This window comes from Thermobia domestica, chromosome 10 (assembly GCF_964235325.1).
Source record: "Thermobia domestica chromosome 10, izTheDome1.hap1.1, whole genome shotgun sequence".
NCBI lineage: Eukaryota > Metazoa > Arthropoda > Insecta > Zygentoma > Lepismatidae > Thermobia > Thermobia domestica.
In genome coordinates this window covers 155,360,607-155,377,447 of record NC_137463.1, presented here as the reverse complement: position 1 = coordinate 155,377,447, position 16,841 = coordinate 155,360,607, and the positions used below count along the sequence as shown (strand labels likewise).

The 16,841-nt window shown below is 38.6% G+C and overlaps 1 protein-coding gene across 5 annotated transcripts in view; it reads left to right on the top strand.

Annotated features, from left to right (window-relative positions):
- Positions 1-16,841, top strand: part of LOC145662786 (Ig-like and fibronectin type-III domain-containing protein 2) — a 1,216,055-nt gene that overhangs the window by 1,088,996 nt on the left and 110,218 nt on the right. For all 5 annotated transcript variants that reach the window (XM_081728668.1, XM_081728663.1, XM_081728665.1 and 2 more), the window contains one exon: positions 1,741-1,891. In XM_081728668.1, coding sequence (XP_081584794.1) covers positions 1,741-1,891 — 151 coding nt within the window. The remainder of the gene's footprint in view (positions 1-1,740; positions 1,892-16,841) is intronic.

The window sequence follows — 16,841 nt, the reverse complement described above, 5'->3', positions numbered from 1 at the left end:
GTGCTGGATCCGCCACTGGAATCAATAGACACTTTTCCTATTCTTTTTGTCATCCTTGTAGGGACTCCCTCGTACAAATAAAGAAGCGGTAATATTACAATCAAGGGGCGCTATATATTAAGTATTTCTTTAGTTACCTACCCCTAACCTACCCCTACAGGGCCATATTTGATAGAATAAAAAATGCTACGTGATATTCCAATCATGAAAGGGGAGAGGATGCTGTAAATATATTTCTTATTCATTTTGTCTACCCTGCTTATCAGAACTTACTTTCTGTTGGAAGGGTACTGAAATGAGGGGGGCAAAATAAAACGTCGTACCCCCTCTTACATGGTTGCTCAAATAATTACTAAAGAAAGCATTTTAAACTAAGATATCTAATATTTAAACTAAGAAACTAAGATATCCTTACATTATGTAAGAATGGCATATTCAGGATTATTATTATTATTATTATTATTATTATTATTATTATTATTATTATTATTATTATTATTATTATTATTATTATATGAATGTTTTTGGAGCACCGAAATTTTGTGAAACGAACAATGGAATGTAGAGGTTTAAGATGGGTGGTTATAGGGAGGAAAACTAGGATTTTTCTCTGTCTGACTCTCTAACGTAAAGATTATGTGCTGAAGGTAAGAAGTATCATCATTCTATAATAGGTTGCTTTTACGTAGAATATCAATTACGTGAGTTTTCCTCCTTCGAGCTAGTTATCTCATGTGGTAAATTCAAAACAATTTCTATTTAATACAAATACATTGTTAAACGTTTCTGTAATTAAACATCTAGGGAAAATTAAACATTTAATAGGGAAATCTGTTATCAAAATATCCAAACAAGTAGATAGAAGACTATCTAGTGAGAAATATTGTGAAACTTTATAAAATCCACCAAATTAAAATAGAATTAACATTTACTGGGAAACATTCGTTATGCGCCAGCGAGCATAAGGTGAGCAGTGAGCACAGGGGAAATAATTACGAAACTGTTTGCAAACAAAATTATGGATGCTAATGCAAGTGCGACAACGGCATTTTTTTCTTTTTTGGTATCGTCATGAGTTTTACACATATGTTACAATTTGATTCTTTCCCACATAAAAAAAATAAATAAAATAACCGTAATAATAAAAATGACAACGACACTTCCATCGGGATTCGAACCCACTACATTCGGCATACAGACTCGTTGCTTTAACTAATTCGCGCTACCAATTCATCCTTTTCCATAGATAATTTCCACTTTTTGCTCTATCTTTACGTTAATACTTGGCATAGATTCATATATTTGGAGTTTGCATATAATGCACGTAATAAGACATATTAGAATTATTTCGTTTAAAGTTTCGTTTGTAGATCTAATCCACATTTCTCTCAATGACATAGATGTCGCTGCTTCGTGTTGAACTGCAGAATTCCCTCGCGTTCTTGAAAATTTACCACCTTAGGAGAGTTGGTAATCCTCGAGATTTCTGTCGATTTAATGATTTTTTGCTTTTAATTTATTTATTTTAAGCTAATATCTAACAAAAATATTAAAAACGGGTTTGTTATTAACCTGTCCTGCTTAGGAAACCTTCCGAAATTTCGAACACATAAAGAAAACAGAGATATTTTCAAAAAATTTCAAAATAAAGAGACGCGCCATTTATTTTGCTCATAGTAGTACATTGTTAATGCTAGTGGTTTCAATGAAAATAATTGCGTTATTTTTCTGATTTTGCAGGCAATAACCATGAATATTACACAGTGTTGCATTGAAAATAATGTGACATCTACATGTATGGAAGCATGTTCATTTTATTTGGATATTGACTCTGTAATAGACAAACCAGAATGTATTGATGACTTGGATAAGTTAATGAAATGTGCTGCAGGTAAGTTCCTCATACGTTTTGCAATGGAATATATGCCGGATATAATCAAAAGTCTTTGGGCATATTTTTAGTTTGAAATCTAAACGAAAAATGTGAAATTTGTTAATAGGAGATGTAGTAAAGGCAGTTTCCATCAAGTTACAGGACACATGGCAAAATAGCTGAAATCTTGAGTGCAACTTCGAAATTTCAGTTAAAAAGAGGCATGTCGGATATCACGGAACACTGTCATGAGCTCTGAAATTTAAAGCTGTAATGATTGCTTTCATATATTATATAGTGTGCACGTCATGAAGAAGGTTGAAAATGACCTACCAACTTCACACTGCAACATATGTTCTATGCTGTGACCTTCTCGTTCATTACACGACCGTCGCCATATCCATTCTGATTGCATACTTAGAAGAATGTACCGGGAAATATGGGGTGATATCAATAAAACGGAGAAGTTACTCATTACGCCCAATTTTGAAGTAGTTACTCGCATTGGTATCAATAAAAAGAGAACTGAGCACTAATCGTCTCGGCTGACCTCGGAGAAGCCCCGCCCTTTTGAAGTAACCACACCTCTATTCTCGAGCCGAGTAACTACTACGCGTTTGATATCAATAAAAATCAAAGGCTCCTCTGTGATGCTAGTAACTTCTCCAAATTTGTGGAGCAAGCTAAATAGGTGACTCCGTGCGAAATATGGCAGAGTATATGATTGTTTTGCTATGTAGGAAAACTTATAAATTGCATAGAAATGTTGCAAATGGAGATTACAAGAAACATAGGTTTATGAAAGAAAATGTAGAGTGGTTAGCACAACATTTTTTAGGAGAATCACCGAAATTTGGGGTGGTGCACTACGTAATGACGAAAAGATGCGGGTTTTCTTGCTTTACGTGAGTGATCCGGGATTCCAGGTCGGAATGTCAGGGGATTCTGTTGTGGCTCAAAGTACTGTGTCTATGACTACTACAAGTGTAATGGATGCGATTATTGCGAAATCTGAAAATTGATTGTTTCCGGAGGTGTGCGTAATATTCAAACAGCAACGGCAGAGTGGCAAGAACAATTTACATTTCCGGGTGCTATCGGAGCACTTGACTATACACACGTGGCAATAAAGAAATTTAGTATTTTGGAGACGAATACGCTAATAGGAAGAGCTCCTTCGTGGCTAAGCGGTTAGCGTACATGCCTTTGGCATGAGAGACCCGCGTTCGATTCCCGGTGGGAGCTCATATAGTTCGGATTCCAAATTAATCAGTGGGTCCCGTCTCATATAGCCTCTCTACTGAAAAGGACGTTAAAATCAACTCAACACAACGTTGATAGGAAGGGTGTATACATGAGAATGTCTATTTTTTATGCCAAGGTGAAAGGGGGCACGTATGGTGTGGAAAACGCAATCAGATGGACGTGCTTTATGTCGTGACTGGCTGGACTATTTAAAAAAGGAAACAAAGGGGCCAAGTGTCTGATTTCGTTCTTAAAGCCAAACAATCTTGGACAAGACCTTGGACAACACGTGATATGCACTTGTCGTGCTAATCTTGATATTGCTGGATTCGAATCAACATCCATCAGCTCCAAGAGGTTCGTTCCCATGGTTTCAGTATTATTTTCTTGTTTCCCGTTTTCTTTTTCAAATTATTATTATTATTATTATTATTTTAATGCTCGCTCGAATATTAAAGATTCTCTTTTGGATTTGTCTCTCATTTGTAGATGTTTTTGATATTTTGTTGCATTTCACTGTGATTGCCTTCAAAGCTGATTGAGATTATAAACTTATACATTTACAACTAGCAGCGTTCACCCCGCTTCGCTGGGGTCACCCCGGAACGCAATAAACTTTGTTACTTAGATAATTTTTACTTTTTCGCTTTCAAGTGATATGATAAAACCATAGAAGATTGCAGTAAATGTTAACATTATATCGCCTGTCATTTATGTTAACCCGCCGAGTGACACGGTCATGTGGGTTGCATATAAATACGGTTAGATTTAGCTATGATGAGCTAACAAAGGATTTCTACGTTATGGACACTTGAATGGTCAATTATCTCAAGACACTGGTAATTGAAAATTAAAGTGATATGATAAAAACCATCTAGGGTCCAAATCTTAATAACCCCCCAAAAATGAAAGAAATTGGTTCAGCCGTATTAGCGTGATGAGCTAACAAAGGATTTGTACGTTCTCTTTTATATATATAGATTACCGAGAACACTCGAAGTATGAGAACGATTAGTTTACGTTAAACTCGGTGAATTTATATTCTATCGTCGTTACTGTGAATATGTAAATGAGACCGACTCGCTGTTCGTGAAAACCCTCGACGCCCAGGAAACTTAAGTTCATTTATCACATCAACCATCTGGGTTTGCTGTAGAGGAGACAATCATCATTCCAAGGACTGCAAGAAACATTGGAGGTATGTGTTACTTTCTAAATCTGTTGTCAGCGATTCAATGTTTAGAAATGCCGTATTCGATTTGGCAGGAATGAAATACCCGATATTAACATCTAACACAATACTCAAGAATTTACACACGAATTGAAAATACATGAACAAATTAATGGTTAAATTTGAGTTATTATTTCATACAAATTATTACCTCTCGCATAGTTTATGTTTACTTCGATATTCCCGTTCATTCTAGATGGTGAACGAAAGGTGACTTTCCTGCGTTCAATTTCATCCTCAATTAGACCCCGAATGCGGAAAGTACACAACAGGTAAGGGGCAAGGGGCCATGAAACATCGATAAATGTAAAAGTAGGAAATGTGACAACAAAAGTGCAAGCACTTCGACGATGTGAAAGTAATTTAAAACACGGATAATAGATATAAATTAAGAGCATACATTTCTTTTCTACAAGAAAACGGTACTTGGGGTCACGAACTTACGGTAAATTGTGGCAACGCCGAAAGTCAAATTCCATGTTATTCACGAACTAACTCTATGGCCTATGGAACCCGGAGGTTCAATGTCGCGTTCACAAAAGCTCTCCACTGACTTCTATCCTTAGCCAACTCAATCCAGTTTCTACTTTGTATTCCTATTTCTGCAAAATCTACTTAATATTGTCCTCCCATCTGTACCTAGGTCTTCCTAAGGGTCGTCTTCCGATTGGTCTTCCAGTTATGAAGCGTTCCCACTTTCTTCCATCCTGGCTACATGGCCTGCCCACCTGAACCTCCTAGACTTGATGACCCCAATAATGTTGGGTAAACCGTTTAAATTATGTAGTTCCTCGTTATGAAGTTTCCGCCATCCCCCATTCTTGTTCCTCTTGGGTCCCAATATTCGTCTCAGGATCTTGTTCTCATGTACTTTTAGTTTACTTTCTTCTCTCAGAGTAAGTGATTATGTTTCGCAACCATATAGAATAACAGGCATGATTATCGTTTTATATATTTTAAGCTTTAAATTCCTCGACAGAATTCGCGACGACAAGAGATTTTGAACGAAATAATAACACGAATTCCCTGCTTTTAGTCGACATTTAATTTCTTCACGAATATGGTTTTCGTCTGCTAATATTGATCCTAGATATTTGAAAGTATCGACTTTATCAAAAGTATTATTTGATTATTTTAACGAAACTATAATTTGTCGTATTATGATTCCGACGAACTTCCATGTATTTAGTTTTCTCTGCACTTACTTTGAAACCCATGTCTCTGCAAGCGTTTAATAAGATCTCTGCATTTGCTTCTATTGTTCTCCTACTATCAACTACTAAGTTTACATCATCAGCGTACGCCATGACCTGGTGAATACCATTGAACTCTAGGCCCTGGATGCTATCTTTGATTTTCCTTATATCGTATTTAGTGCTCTCAACGGGTCGGGTCGGGTTGAAGACCGACCCGACCCGACCCGTGACCCGAATTGACTGACCCGACCGACTGACCCGAACCGTGATCCGACCTGATTGACCTGACCCGAACCCCGACCCGAGCTGACCCGGTTGACCCGACCCGGCAACCCGAACCGAGCTGACCCGATTAACCCGACCCGAATAACCCGACTCGAGCTGACCCGACCCGACAACCCGACACGAGCAGCCTGACCCGACAACCCGACCCGAGCTGACCGGACTGACCCGACCCGAGTTGACCCGACCCGACCTGACCCGTAACCCGATCCGAATTGGGTCGGGTCGGGTCAACCCGATCCGTTTGAGAGCACTATGTTCACGACACTGGGTGAACGCTAAAATGCACTCACATTGGGAATTAAACCCGGACCACGTGTACCGAAGTCTTACACGTTAACCACTAGCTAGATGAAGCGGGGGATTTGTATATGCATCTTAATGAATATTTGGCACTTTTGAGGTTTGGTTATTTCTTTTTATAACTGATACCAATGTCCGACGTGGGAGAAATTTATTTATTTATTTATTTTATTTTTTATTTTTTTGCTTTAGTTCTATGTGACGAAATTTTTCTTCAAGGTCAGTGTTCTCACTTGCTCGGACGGCAGGGGGTCTTCTCGGAAGGCAGTAGCAAGAGTCTCTTGGTGGAGACAAAAGGAAATCGTTTAACTACAATGATAAGGGTTGAGGAAACCGGAGAACACCTGTGATTTTTTCCAACCCTTCAACTTTCATTCCAAAATAGGTTCTTATGATTCCGGGACCCGTACCACTTTGATTTTTCTTTCTCGGTAATTAAAACGTATTTTACAGTATATATAGTTGCACGTAAGAAGATACATAATATGAATTTTGTAATTTAAAATTTAAAAATACAGTATGATATTTAATTATAAAGTACTAATTTTATTTCATCACTTTCAGCGCAACAAATGAAATTCAAACAATTCGCTCCCTGGGTCTTGGTTATCAATACTGCGTCTTATTCTTTGTCTTGCAGTCAAGTCTTGGTCCTGCATTTCGTAGTCTTGGTAATCTTTCATGCTATACAATAGCCAGGAATGCTCACCTCATCGGTACAAATGAAGATCAAGTGTGATTTTGATTATTATCTTTCATACTATACGGAAAGCTCGAAAATACGCTCATCGCTACTTGGTGATCACCAAAACAAGGCCAAGAGCAAGATTACTATGCAATTCGTCTAGCATATCCAATCTTTATCTTGTTCTTGTATCGATGTCCTTGGGCTTGGTGAAATGAAATATTCACTTTAGGCAGGGGTGTAGCTAGCAGGTTCGTGTAGGAGGGGCCCGTCGTTTTGAGGGGGGGCAGCTACAATGTACAAAGCAAAAAAATGTGTTGCTGTTAGAGTTTTTGAGGCCTAAAAGAAAGGAAAATTTTGGTTTCCTTCTGGAAAACTAAAAACACTATTTTAGCTTATTTATTATTATTATTATTATTATTATTATTATTATTATTATTATTATTATTATTATTATTATTATTATTACCCATAAATTATATTCAAGATAGTTTTTATTATGCTTAATCAAGAACTACTGCCCGGAACCAAACGCTATACTTTTGTGCATAACTATAAAGGTAACCAAGAAAGTTCTGTCCCTTTTCGTGGAGGTCTGTGTTACATTGAACCTCACACCGTGAGTTGAATGCGAGTGGAGATAAGGCGAACGTCAGTTGTTGGTAGGGATGCGCTCGAGTCGAGACATGTCTGGAATCTCGACTCGACTCGACTCGAATTCGAGTCGAGATTCGAGTCGAGACACACTTTGTAAAATTCGAGACGAGTCGAGACAAACGTATTTCTCGACTCGAATTTTCGAGTCGAGACACGAGTCGAGTCGAGACGGCTCTTAAAAATCTCGACTCGACTCGAATGTCTCGAAAATCTTTCTATAATTTTTAATATTATTTTGAAGAAAGTATTCACTCAGAAACAGCCTTGAAACCAATTCCAGCTTTTATTCCTTCAGAAAGGTACAGAACGCATAAAATTAATAGTTAATCTTTAAAGATCAAGATTTAATTTTCAGCTCAATTCAGTTAATTAGAACTAATAGTTAATGTCGTTGTATTTGGTTGTACTGCAAATATAATGATAATAATAATAATAATTGATTATCTAGTTTGTATAAAACTATTATCCGTAGTCTAATTCTAGTTTGTATAAAACTATTGCGATAAAGTTAACTTCATAAATTCTCTGAATGAGCAGTTGGTAGTCTATAGTAATTTAGCATAGTTATAATTATTGTGTTTTCGTTCCCATGAACGCAATAGGGTTACGTAACTTTTGGATTATTCGCTTGCCCAACTATTCTGAGGCTTTAATATGTTGCAGCATATCACGAGCTACGGATAATATATAATGTAACATTTGTTGTAAATCACATATTATGATACGAGACTATTTTATATAGTACATCTTATCTAATATAAATACAATAAAGAGTTTGTTTGTGTGTTTGTCTGTCTGTCTGTCTGTGTGCGACCTGGGGACCAGACGAGTGGACCGAGAGTTCCCAAAATTTGGTCACGGGTACCTTAGTCCAGGCCCCAGATCAAGACGAAGCGTTTTTTTAAATTTCGAACCAGGGGGGTCTCGGGGGGACGTTTACTAGGACCGACCTGGGGACCAGACAAGTTGACCGAGAGTTACCAAATTTTGGTCACGGATATTTTGGTCCAGGTCCCAGTCTAAGGCGAAGCGTTTTTGTCAAAATTGGAACCAGGGGTCTCAGGGGGGCGTTTAGCGAGACATGTAGTAAAAGTAATCCAAATTGATCGACATTAGTGTCAAATCCATAGTTTTCACGGTCGCTGAGATCAATGGTGACACTTCCATCAGCGATGACTTGCAAATTCAGCTACTACTGTATGCGGGCCGGGTGTCAGCGGGTGAGGAATACCGAGACATGTATAAATAGCCCATATTGATTGATACTAGTGTCAAATCCATAGTTTTCGCGGTCACTGAAATGAATGGTGATACTTCCACAGGTGTTGACTTCCAAATACAGCCCCCATGCGAAGAATGGGTATATTAAGCTAGTATTACAATAAATGGACTGCTTGGATGCCAAGAACTAGTACAGATAAGTACCATTCACTTCTATGAATAGGTATTTTTTAAAAGGATTTTTGTAAACACTAAGTTATAAAACAATGAACTACATACAGTAGTTATGGTTTTGGTTCCCAACATAAAAGAAATATGGATTGTTCATGAGATATTGAACTTCAACTTTCACTTCTGGAAAATTTCAATTTTGGAGTTAGGCCACTTGGCATCAAAGCAGTTCACTGTAAGATAAATACATTCCGCACATTAGTAACATAGTTGTTCAGGGGCCTTCGATTTCCATCCTCTCAAATGAAAGCTGAACGATTGCTTGATACATGCTGACTATATAGGAGAAATAGTGTATTAAGTTTTCGAGCTTTAGTGCGTATCCGTATTTACACTCTGATATAACTTTAAGTTCACACTCAAATCGAGCTAATTGTTTAATGCATTTCGAAAGCTTTTGTTTTTATGCAGCTCATTAAGGAAAATCTATTTCATAATCGTAAAATTTATGTACTAAGAAACTATGAACGTAAAGTGGGCTCGACCTAGCCCCGTGGCCGCTGTGACTCAGTGGCAGAGCTCTCACCCTTGGTGTGTGAGGACTCTGATTCTGTGTGTGTGTGTGTGTGAACTCCGCGGCTAATGTACGCGTCTTTGCCGTGGAAGACTCGGGTTCAATTCCCGGCGCGAGCTCATGTAGTTCGGATTCCACGTTAATCAGTAGGTCTACATTTCATATATCCTCGCTGCTGAAAGAGACGGTAAAGTCAAAATCAACTCAACAATATATATGTGTGTGTGCTTATGTGAATTTCCTCGTGGCTGTATGGTTAACACATACCCCTTGATCGCGGGAGACTCTGGTTCGATTTACGGTGGAAGCTCATGAAGTTGTTACCGGTATCCCACTTTAAACTGTAGATCCATGCCTCATATAACCATAGATATAATATATATGCCTTTGATACACTTATTTTCCGACTTGGAAGCCTTCGAAAATTTCCGGACACAGGATCCCGTAGACCGAAAATGAGAAACATGGGTACAGAGTAAAACAGCCATAGAAATTTAAGCTTTTTAGGCTAACTTAATCCTTACATATAATGCAGCTAGCTTGGCCAAGTTATAATGGAGGAAATGCTATCATTGCAACACTCTGAGAAGAGAAAATGTTCGTCAGGTATTACTATACCCCCCTCTCCTGCAGAATGAAAACCCTGACTAAAACTCAATATATATATATAAAACTATTTTGTGTAATGTAACAAACAGTGGCGGATAGTATTCATGTTTCCTTGCAGAGGTCCTTACGAGGGTTCGCTTTCATCTTCCTCTCCCCAAGAACTAAAATAAATTAAAAAATTGCTATTACTTGTTAATCTTGTACAAAGGACGCAATTAAAGTCCCAGTGTAACACCCCTTCACATTTAGATTTTTCCCCTGGAAGAAAACCAGTTATTATTGTTTCTTGATTTCTCAGTCTCACCTACATAAACATACGAATAGAATTACAGGATAGGACATGTTTAGATTGCTTGCACGTGACATCTAACTATATTTCTCATCAAATGTGTCACAGATGAAAATTTCCGTTTGTACTGCCTCTATTTTCTGGTACATATGTTTCATTTATGTTATGTTGCTAAAATTCGTTAGGAAACAAGTACAGACTGCGCCTGACAAAACGTAAATGTACTGGATAATTATTTCTTCACTTTCTTCCAGAAAAAAAGTAACCCATCTCATGTCGGCTAACAAAAGGAGGTAGCGAACCAAAGATAGCCGTTGTTTACCTAAGGTCGTTAAGCAGCAGGGGTTTCATTCAGTCAGAGGGAAAAGAAAAAATAATTTAAGGTTTCTACATTTGTTTTGAACTGCAATATACTTCTTCCTTTTATTTTAAGAACCATTTCCTTCTCATTTGTCTGCATCAGAAAAAAAATGCAAAAAAATCACTAGAATGTGCCTATTTATCCAAAGTACGTACTAGATCACTAGTTCAACAGTAAAATTACTAAATCTAGTACGAAATCATAAATGTGGCATCCCTGGGTTGGAGCGAAAGTAATGGTTGGAGTAAAAACTAGTCCGTATTTCTACTGCGTTCTGTTGTTGAATTCACAGAAATGTTCAAAAATAAATTCAAGAAGTAAAACACGATCCTACAGAGACTGTTTACTTGCTCACTGGTTTTCGTATTGTGAACTGAAACTCAAGTGCGCAGTCATGTTGAATACTTCTGTCCCTTTCTACTTTACAACTTGAGGTGGGATGAGGGTCAGGATAGATCTAGTGATATACCGCTAAAGGAAGTGCTTCAGTACAGAGTCGGAAGCGGTATGTATTGTTTATACTACTTACAACGTTACCCCCCACATAAAATATAAATTCACCCTTTCTCCCTTCCCTTTTTCGAATACAATGAACCGACTCTTTTGCTGAAGAAAGATGCTAAAAGAAAATTGAAACATCTGTGTCTAAACTTTCTTTGAAGCGCAGTCTTTTGTATTTGTAAGGTTTTGCGAGTGTTTTCGAGATAGCCAAATCTTTTACCATGGACTCCTGCTGCGAACTGACCGTGAGTAAACACCCGATCTCGCTGTGCTCAATTTCTCTCGCACACGTGAAATGGATTTGTTGTTTCCAAAACAAATCGGAAGTTACCTTGTGCTTTTGCATTTCTGCACGCACACAGGTACCATTGTTGTTTTAATGATCAGAAGAAATATCAAAACCATCCGATATATGTGATACGAAACAGCTAACAGAGGGAGGCAAAGATAAAAGTAGGCCTATACCAAGTTTTCCGCGTGGTACCATTACGGAGAATAAATATTTGATAAAGTCACGTAGATGCGCTTAAACCTATTCCATCTGTCCTTATAACTTTTCTGGTCTCATCAATTTCTCAGGAGAATACGTACAACATATGTCCAAATTCCATATATACTCTTTCTAAACTAATGAGTAAACTCATTAAGAACACCAACTGATATCAATAAACAGGAAAGAAAACAATACTTTATACTTCTATTATTTGGTACACATCTCTATGAAGCACAGCTTGTTTCTTTTCGAAATAGCTCCTTCGTGTCACAGCTGTGGTTAGTTTTGTTTTGTGTTAGGATGAAAGAGAGAAATGCAACATTAGCTTGGCGGTGAAGTTGAGCGGTGGCGGTGAAGTGATGAGCGGTGATAAGCGAGGTTTAACAAAGAATGCCTTTCGGATGCACAATTTAACGGGTAGTTGCAGTCCGTGTTGAGAATCGAACCAAAGCTATGTAAGACATGTTATGACAAATCCAAAAGGTGTGTTGTATCGGTGCAGCACCAGTTTTTCACGTTTTTCAAAATGTTCCAAAACCCAAAGATTAATCTTTAATTTCTGATATTTTAGTCGTCACAAATTACAATTTTATAATGTAGTTAATGTTTATAATTACTGGGCAGTTGGGCGTTTAAACTAATGACATCATAAATAAAGTCAAAACCATAATTTTGAGTTGAATTGATTCTGAGTTTAACGTCCCGTTCAGCAGCGAGGCTATGTGAGACGTGGACCTACTGATTAACGTGGAATCCGAACCACATGAACTCCCACCGGGAATCAAGCCCAGGTTTCCCACGCCAAAGGCAAGTATGCTAACCGTTAGCCACGAAGGAGCTCCACCATAATTTTAGTGGGCGTTAAGAAATATCTCGCCAGTGCTTTAACAATATATAAAATTTTATAAGTATTAAAGAATAGTGGTAAGAGATTTTATAGTAGCTCTTTTATTTATGAGATATGAGTAATTAGAAAAAACAACTAAAGAATAGGTTGGCGGAACCACAAAAGACTTTCTTATAAATACATACGCACCTTACTCACCTTTTATAATTGCCATGCTTACGTTCTCCATAAAAACAGAAATTCTCTTTTAGTGATACTTTACACAAGATCATGAAGTGGGTTCAAATTTAATTAAAGGCAAAATACAATACAATAATCCACAAATATTGCAAGTGAGTTTAAAGATTTCTAAACACTAGTGCGAAACTGGGCTCTGCCGTTGCGATCGATTTACAGGTCTTGAGACGAAAGTAAGAAGGGACTTATGCACACAGTAAGTAAAAACAATTAATATGCCTGTAACTTTCCCCCAAATGGGTGTATCTTAAAACTAACCTCACCATTATTTTTCTAATTAAATTCTAGCCCGAAATTATGTATCATATTACCCTATTCCCATTTTGAAAACTTGACCTTAATTCAAAATGGTGGATTTCAAGATGGCTGCCATCAAGGTCATATCTACCATACGACTTTCCCCCAGGACTTATATGTATTCACATGGTTTTTCTTCACTTTTCTTCATTAACGATGCGTTTACAAAGGGTAGTAAGGGACTTCTGTAGTAATCTCTAATAACCACATCACAACTCTTAAAAGTTATTTTAAAAAAATAGAAAACATGCACCATGGCAAAAATTTGTCATCACAAGTAATGATGCATACATGCCTTCTATCAGCAAAAAAAGTTTCATTGAAATTGGAGCCGGACATTTGAGTGATGTCCCTTGTGGGATGTGATTGAACGTGACGTCAGAGCACATCGCCCCCTTTCCCGGAATTTACGGGAATTAGGTGACCTGAGTGAGCACATGTGGTGCCAGCTCTCTCCAGCGACCTATCAAGGATCATTGCGTGTATGCCAAGACGTGTCGCCGTTTTTATCCATGCCAAAAGTCGACATACTGACAATTAGGTAGGTAGTCATGATGGTCTGGCTGATGTGTGCGTATATTTTAACTAGTACATTTTGTCTCGACTCGAATTTCGAGACGTCTCGACTCGAATTCGAGTCGAGTCGAGACAGAGACTGTCGAGTCGAGACACGAGTCGAGACAGAAACATATTTTCGAGTCGAGACACGAGTCGAGACAACATTTTCTCGAGACGAGTCGAGACAGGCTTAAATCTCGACTCGACTCGACTCGAATGCATCCCTAGTTGTTGGTGTGGGTATATCCAACATACTACCCGGTTGTGGCAATTCAGATACACAGTGAACTTGCGTAAAGACAGAGGGAACATTTGACATCCACAGAGCGTTATAAGAGCATGTATGCTGAACGAATTCAAATAGAGGTCAAACGCCGCTGTAGCGGGACAGAAAATATGCCAGGCCTTTGTTGAGGGTGTCGTGACGACGCGGACAGTGCAGCGATAGTTTAACAAGTTTAAGGTCGATGACGAAACACCCGAAAACACCACATGCCAGAAGACCAACACATGTACGTACAAACAGGAACTGGGACTACAATTCAGTGTGTGGAGAAACCATTCGGCAGCACATCCATGAAGTTGGGAAGCACTACAAGTTGGGTCTCACATGTTTTGACGCCGAGCCAGAAGGCAACGCGGCAGTCGCATGGGTTTATTTACTTTTTCGGAGCCATTTCTGGACAGGGCTTTGACATGTGATAAAAAGTGGGTCCTATACGAAGCTCCACGGCGCCGTCATCATTGGTTAGCATCCCATGAACCGATTTCAAAACAGCCGAAACCAGCACTGTACCAGAAGAAAGTCCTTCTGTGTGTTTGGTGCATCGGACATCGGGAACTGCTACCAGCTGGTCAGAGTATCAATGCAACTGTGTAGTGTCAGCAGTTGAGCTGTGCTCAACAAAATCTCAAAACTCTGGAGCCATCACTTCTAAATTGCAAATGGGTCCTCGTTTACGGGACAACGCTAAGTCCCACGTGGCTAGGATGACTCAGGACACCATTCTCCGCCTTGGATGGGAAACAATATTGCAACCACTATATTCCCCGGGTATTGCACCGTCCGATTATTACCTGTTCCATTCTTTGGACAATCACCTTAGAGGGACGCAAGTTCAAATCCCTAGTAAAAGTCCAAAATGCATCTGATACCTTCGTTTCACGGCCCACCAAGTTCTACCGCGATGGATTCCATGGCCTTCCAGAACGTTTTCAGAAAGTTGTCGATGTTGATGGGGACTATTTTTGATCTTCCAGGTTAGGTGACATATCGATGTTCGAAGGTGGTGGGTGAAAAAGCAACAACACTTTTCATGGTTACCTTTATATTTATATTTAAGACCTTGTATAGAGAACCTATGTACACAAGATTGTTTTTCTTTGAAATTTCACTTAATTTCTTTATGGTTTCCTGACAAAAAAAATATTTATTTATTATTCGTCACTAAACAAACAACAATTATTTTATTACACTGAGTAGAAATAAAAGAGAGAGCGAATGAAATTTAAACTGAATAAAAACATTGTTTCTCACCAAATTTTCCATCCTCTATGTCTTTTAAAATACTTGTTAAAGCATATAAAAATATAATGTACTTACAAATCAGTTTAGTACCTTTGGTTTATGGCTGTATTTATAATACCTTGTTAAAACCTTTGTCTTTAAACTGTCAAATATAAGTCGCAGTAATATGCTGTCACAAAAAAGTATCCTATTTTTCGATCGGTATGGAAAAATAATATTTCTCCATACTATTTTACCGTAAATTATTAATTGTCAATAACTTTGTTACTCTTAAATGAATGAAGCTAGATAATATTACTATGATGTTTTAAAAGCTGGTCATTTGGGGGGGCCTGGAAACCATTTGGGGGGGCTCGCTTCGATGGACCCCTTTCTTGGCTACACCCCTGAGTTTAAGGTCCCTCGATTCTGCACTGAGGCTAAGGGATATGGTGACCATGAGAAATGAATGAAATGGTGGAATGAAGAAAGTGGGAGGAAACAGGAGAACCCCGAGAAAACCCACTACACGTTTCTCCACTACAAAGCCTACTTAGCACAAGCTGGGATCGAACCATGGACACCATGCACCAGAGATGAATTCTCTACCACTGAGCTACCGCGGCCCTGCTTGGGCTTGGTCGTCCATATCCAATCTTTCTTTTGGCCTTGCTTAAACAACTTCTAGTTTTGTTCTAAATCCAGACTCCATATTGGCGTAGATATTAATATTACAGTCGATTGGTGAAATCAATCTTCCACATTTAAAAATTAAAGTACACACAAGTACAAAAATAAGCATTTACCATAAAAACACTAGCTGCAAGTGTTCAAGATAGATTTATGGTTTCTATAAAATCAATTGAAAATTGCTATTTTTAATTAGGCAACTAGTGAAAAACAGCAGTTTTCCACTCCAGCCGAGTTTAAGCTCAACCTAAACTTAGTTGACCAAAGAGAACTGACCCGATTGACCCGACCCGAGTTACCCGACAACCCGACCAGAGCTGACCCGATAACCCGACCCGAGGTGACCCGATTGCCCCGACCCGACCCGAGTAACCCGACCCGACCTGACCCGATTGACCCGACCCGAATAACCCGACCCGACTGACCCGACCCGACCCGTAAACCGACCCGACAACCCGACCCAAGTTGACCCGACCCGACCCGACCCGAGTTGACCTGACCCGACCCGACCCGTTTGAGAGCACTAATCGTATTCCAGGATAAAGTTGAATAAGAATGGCGGCAACGCATCTTTTTGTTTCAGACTATTCTCGGCGTGAAAGCTCGTGGACAAAAATTTTCCTACCCGGACTTGACTTTGGGATTCATTTAAACGTATCTTAATTAATCTAATTAACTCTTTCGGTATTCCAAATTCTGTAAGAATGTTGTACAATGTTTCTCTTCTAACCGAGTCGTGAGTCTTTCTAAAATCAACAAATAGTTGATGTACAGGGGTATTGTATTCCCACCTCTTTTCGAGTATTTGTCGGATGGTAAATATTTGTCGATAGTTGACCGATTTCGTCTAAATCAGCACTGATAATCTCCAATAATGTCATCTGCATATGGGGTTAATCTTCCTAATAGAATATTTGAAAGGATTTTGTAGGATGTTGACAGTAGAGAAATGCCTCGATAATTATTACAGTCAGTTTTGTCGCCTTTCTTGTGAATTGGAACAATGATTGATTC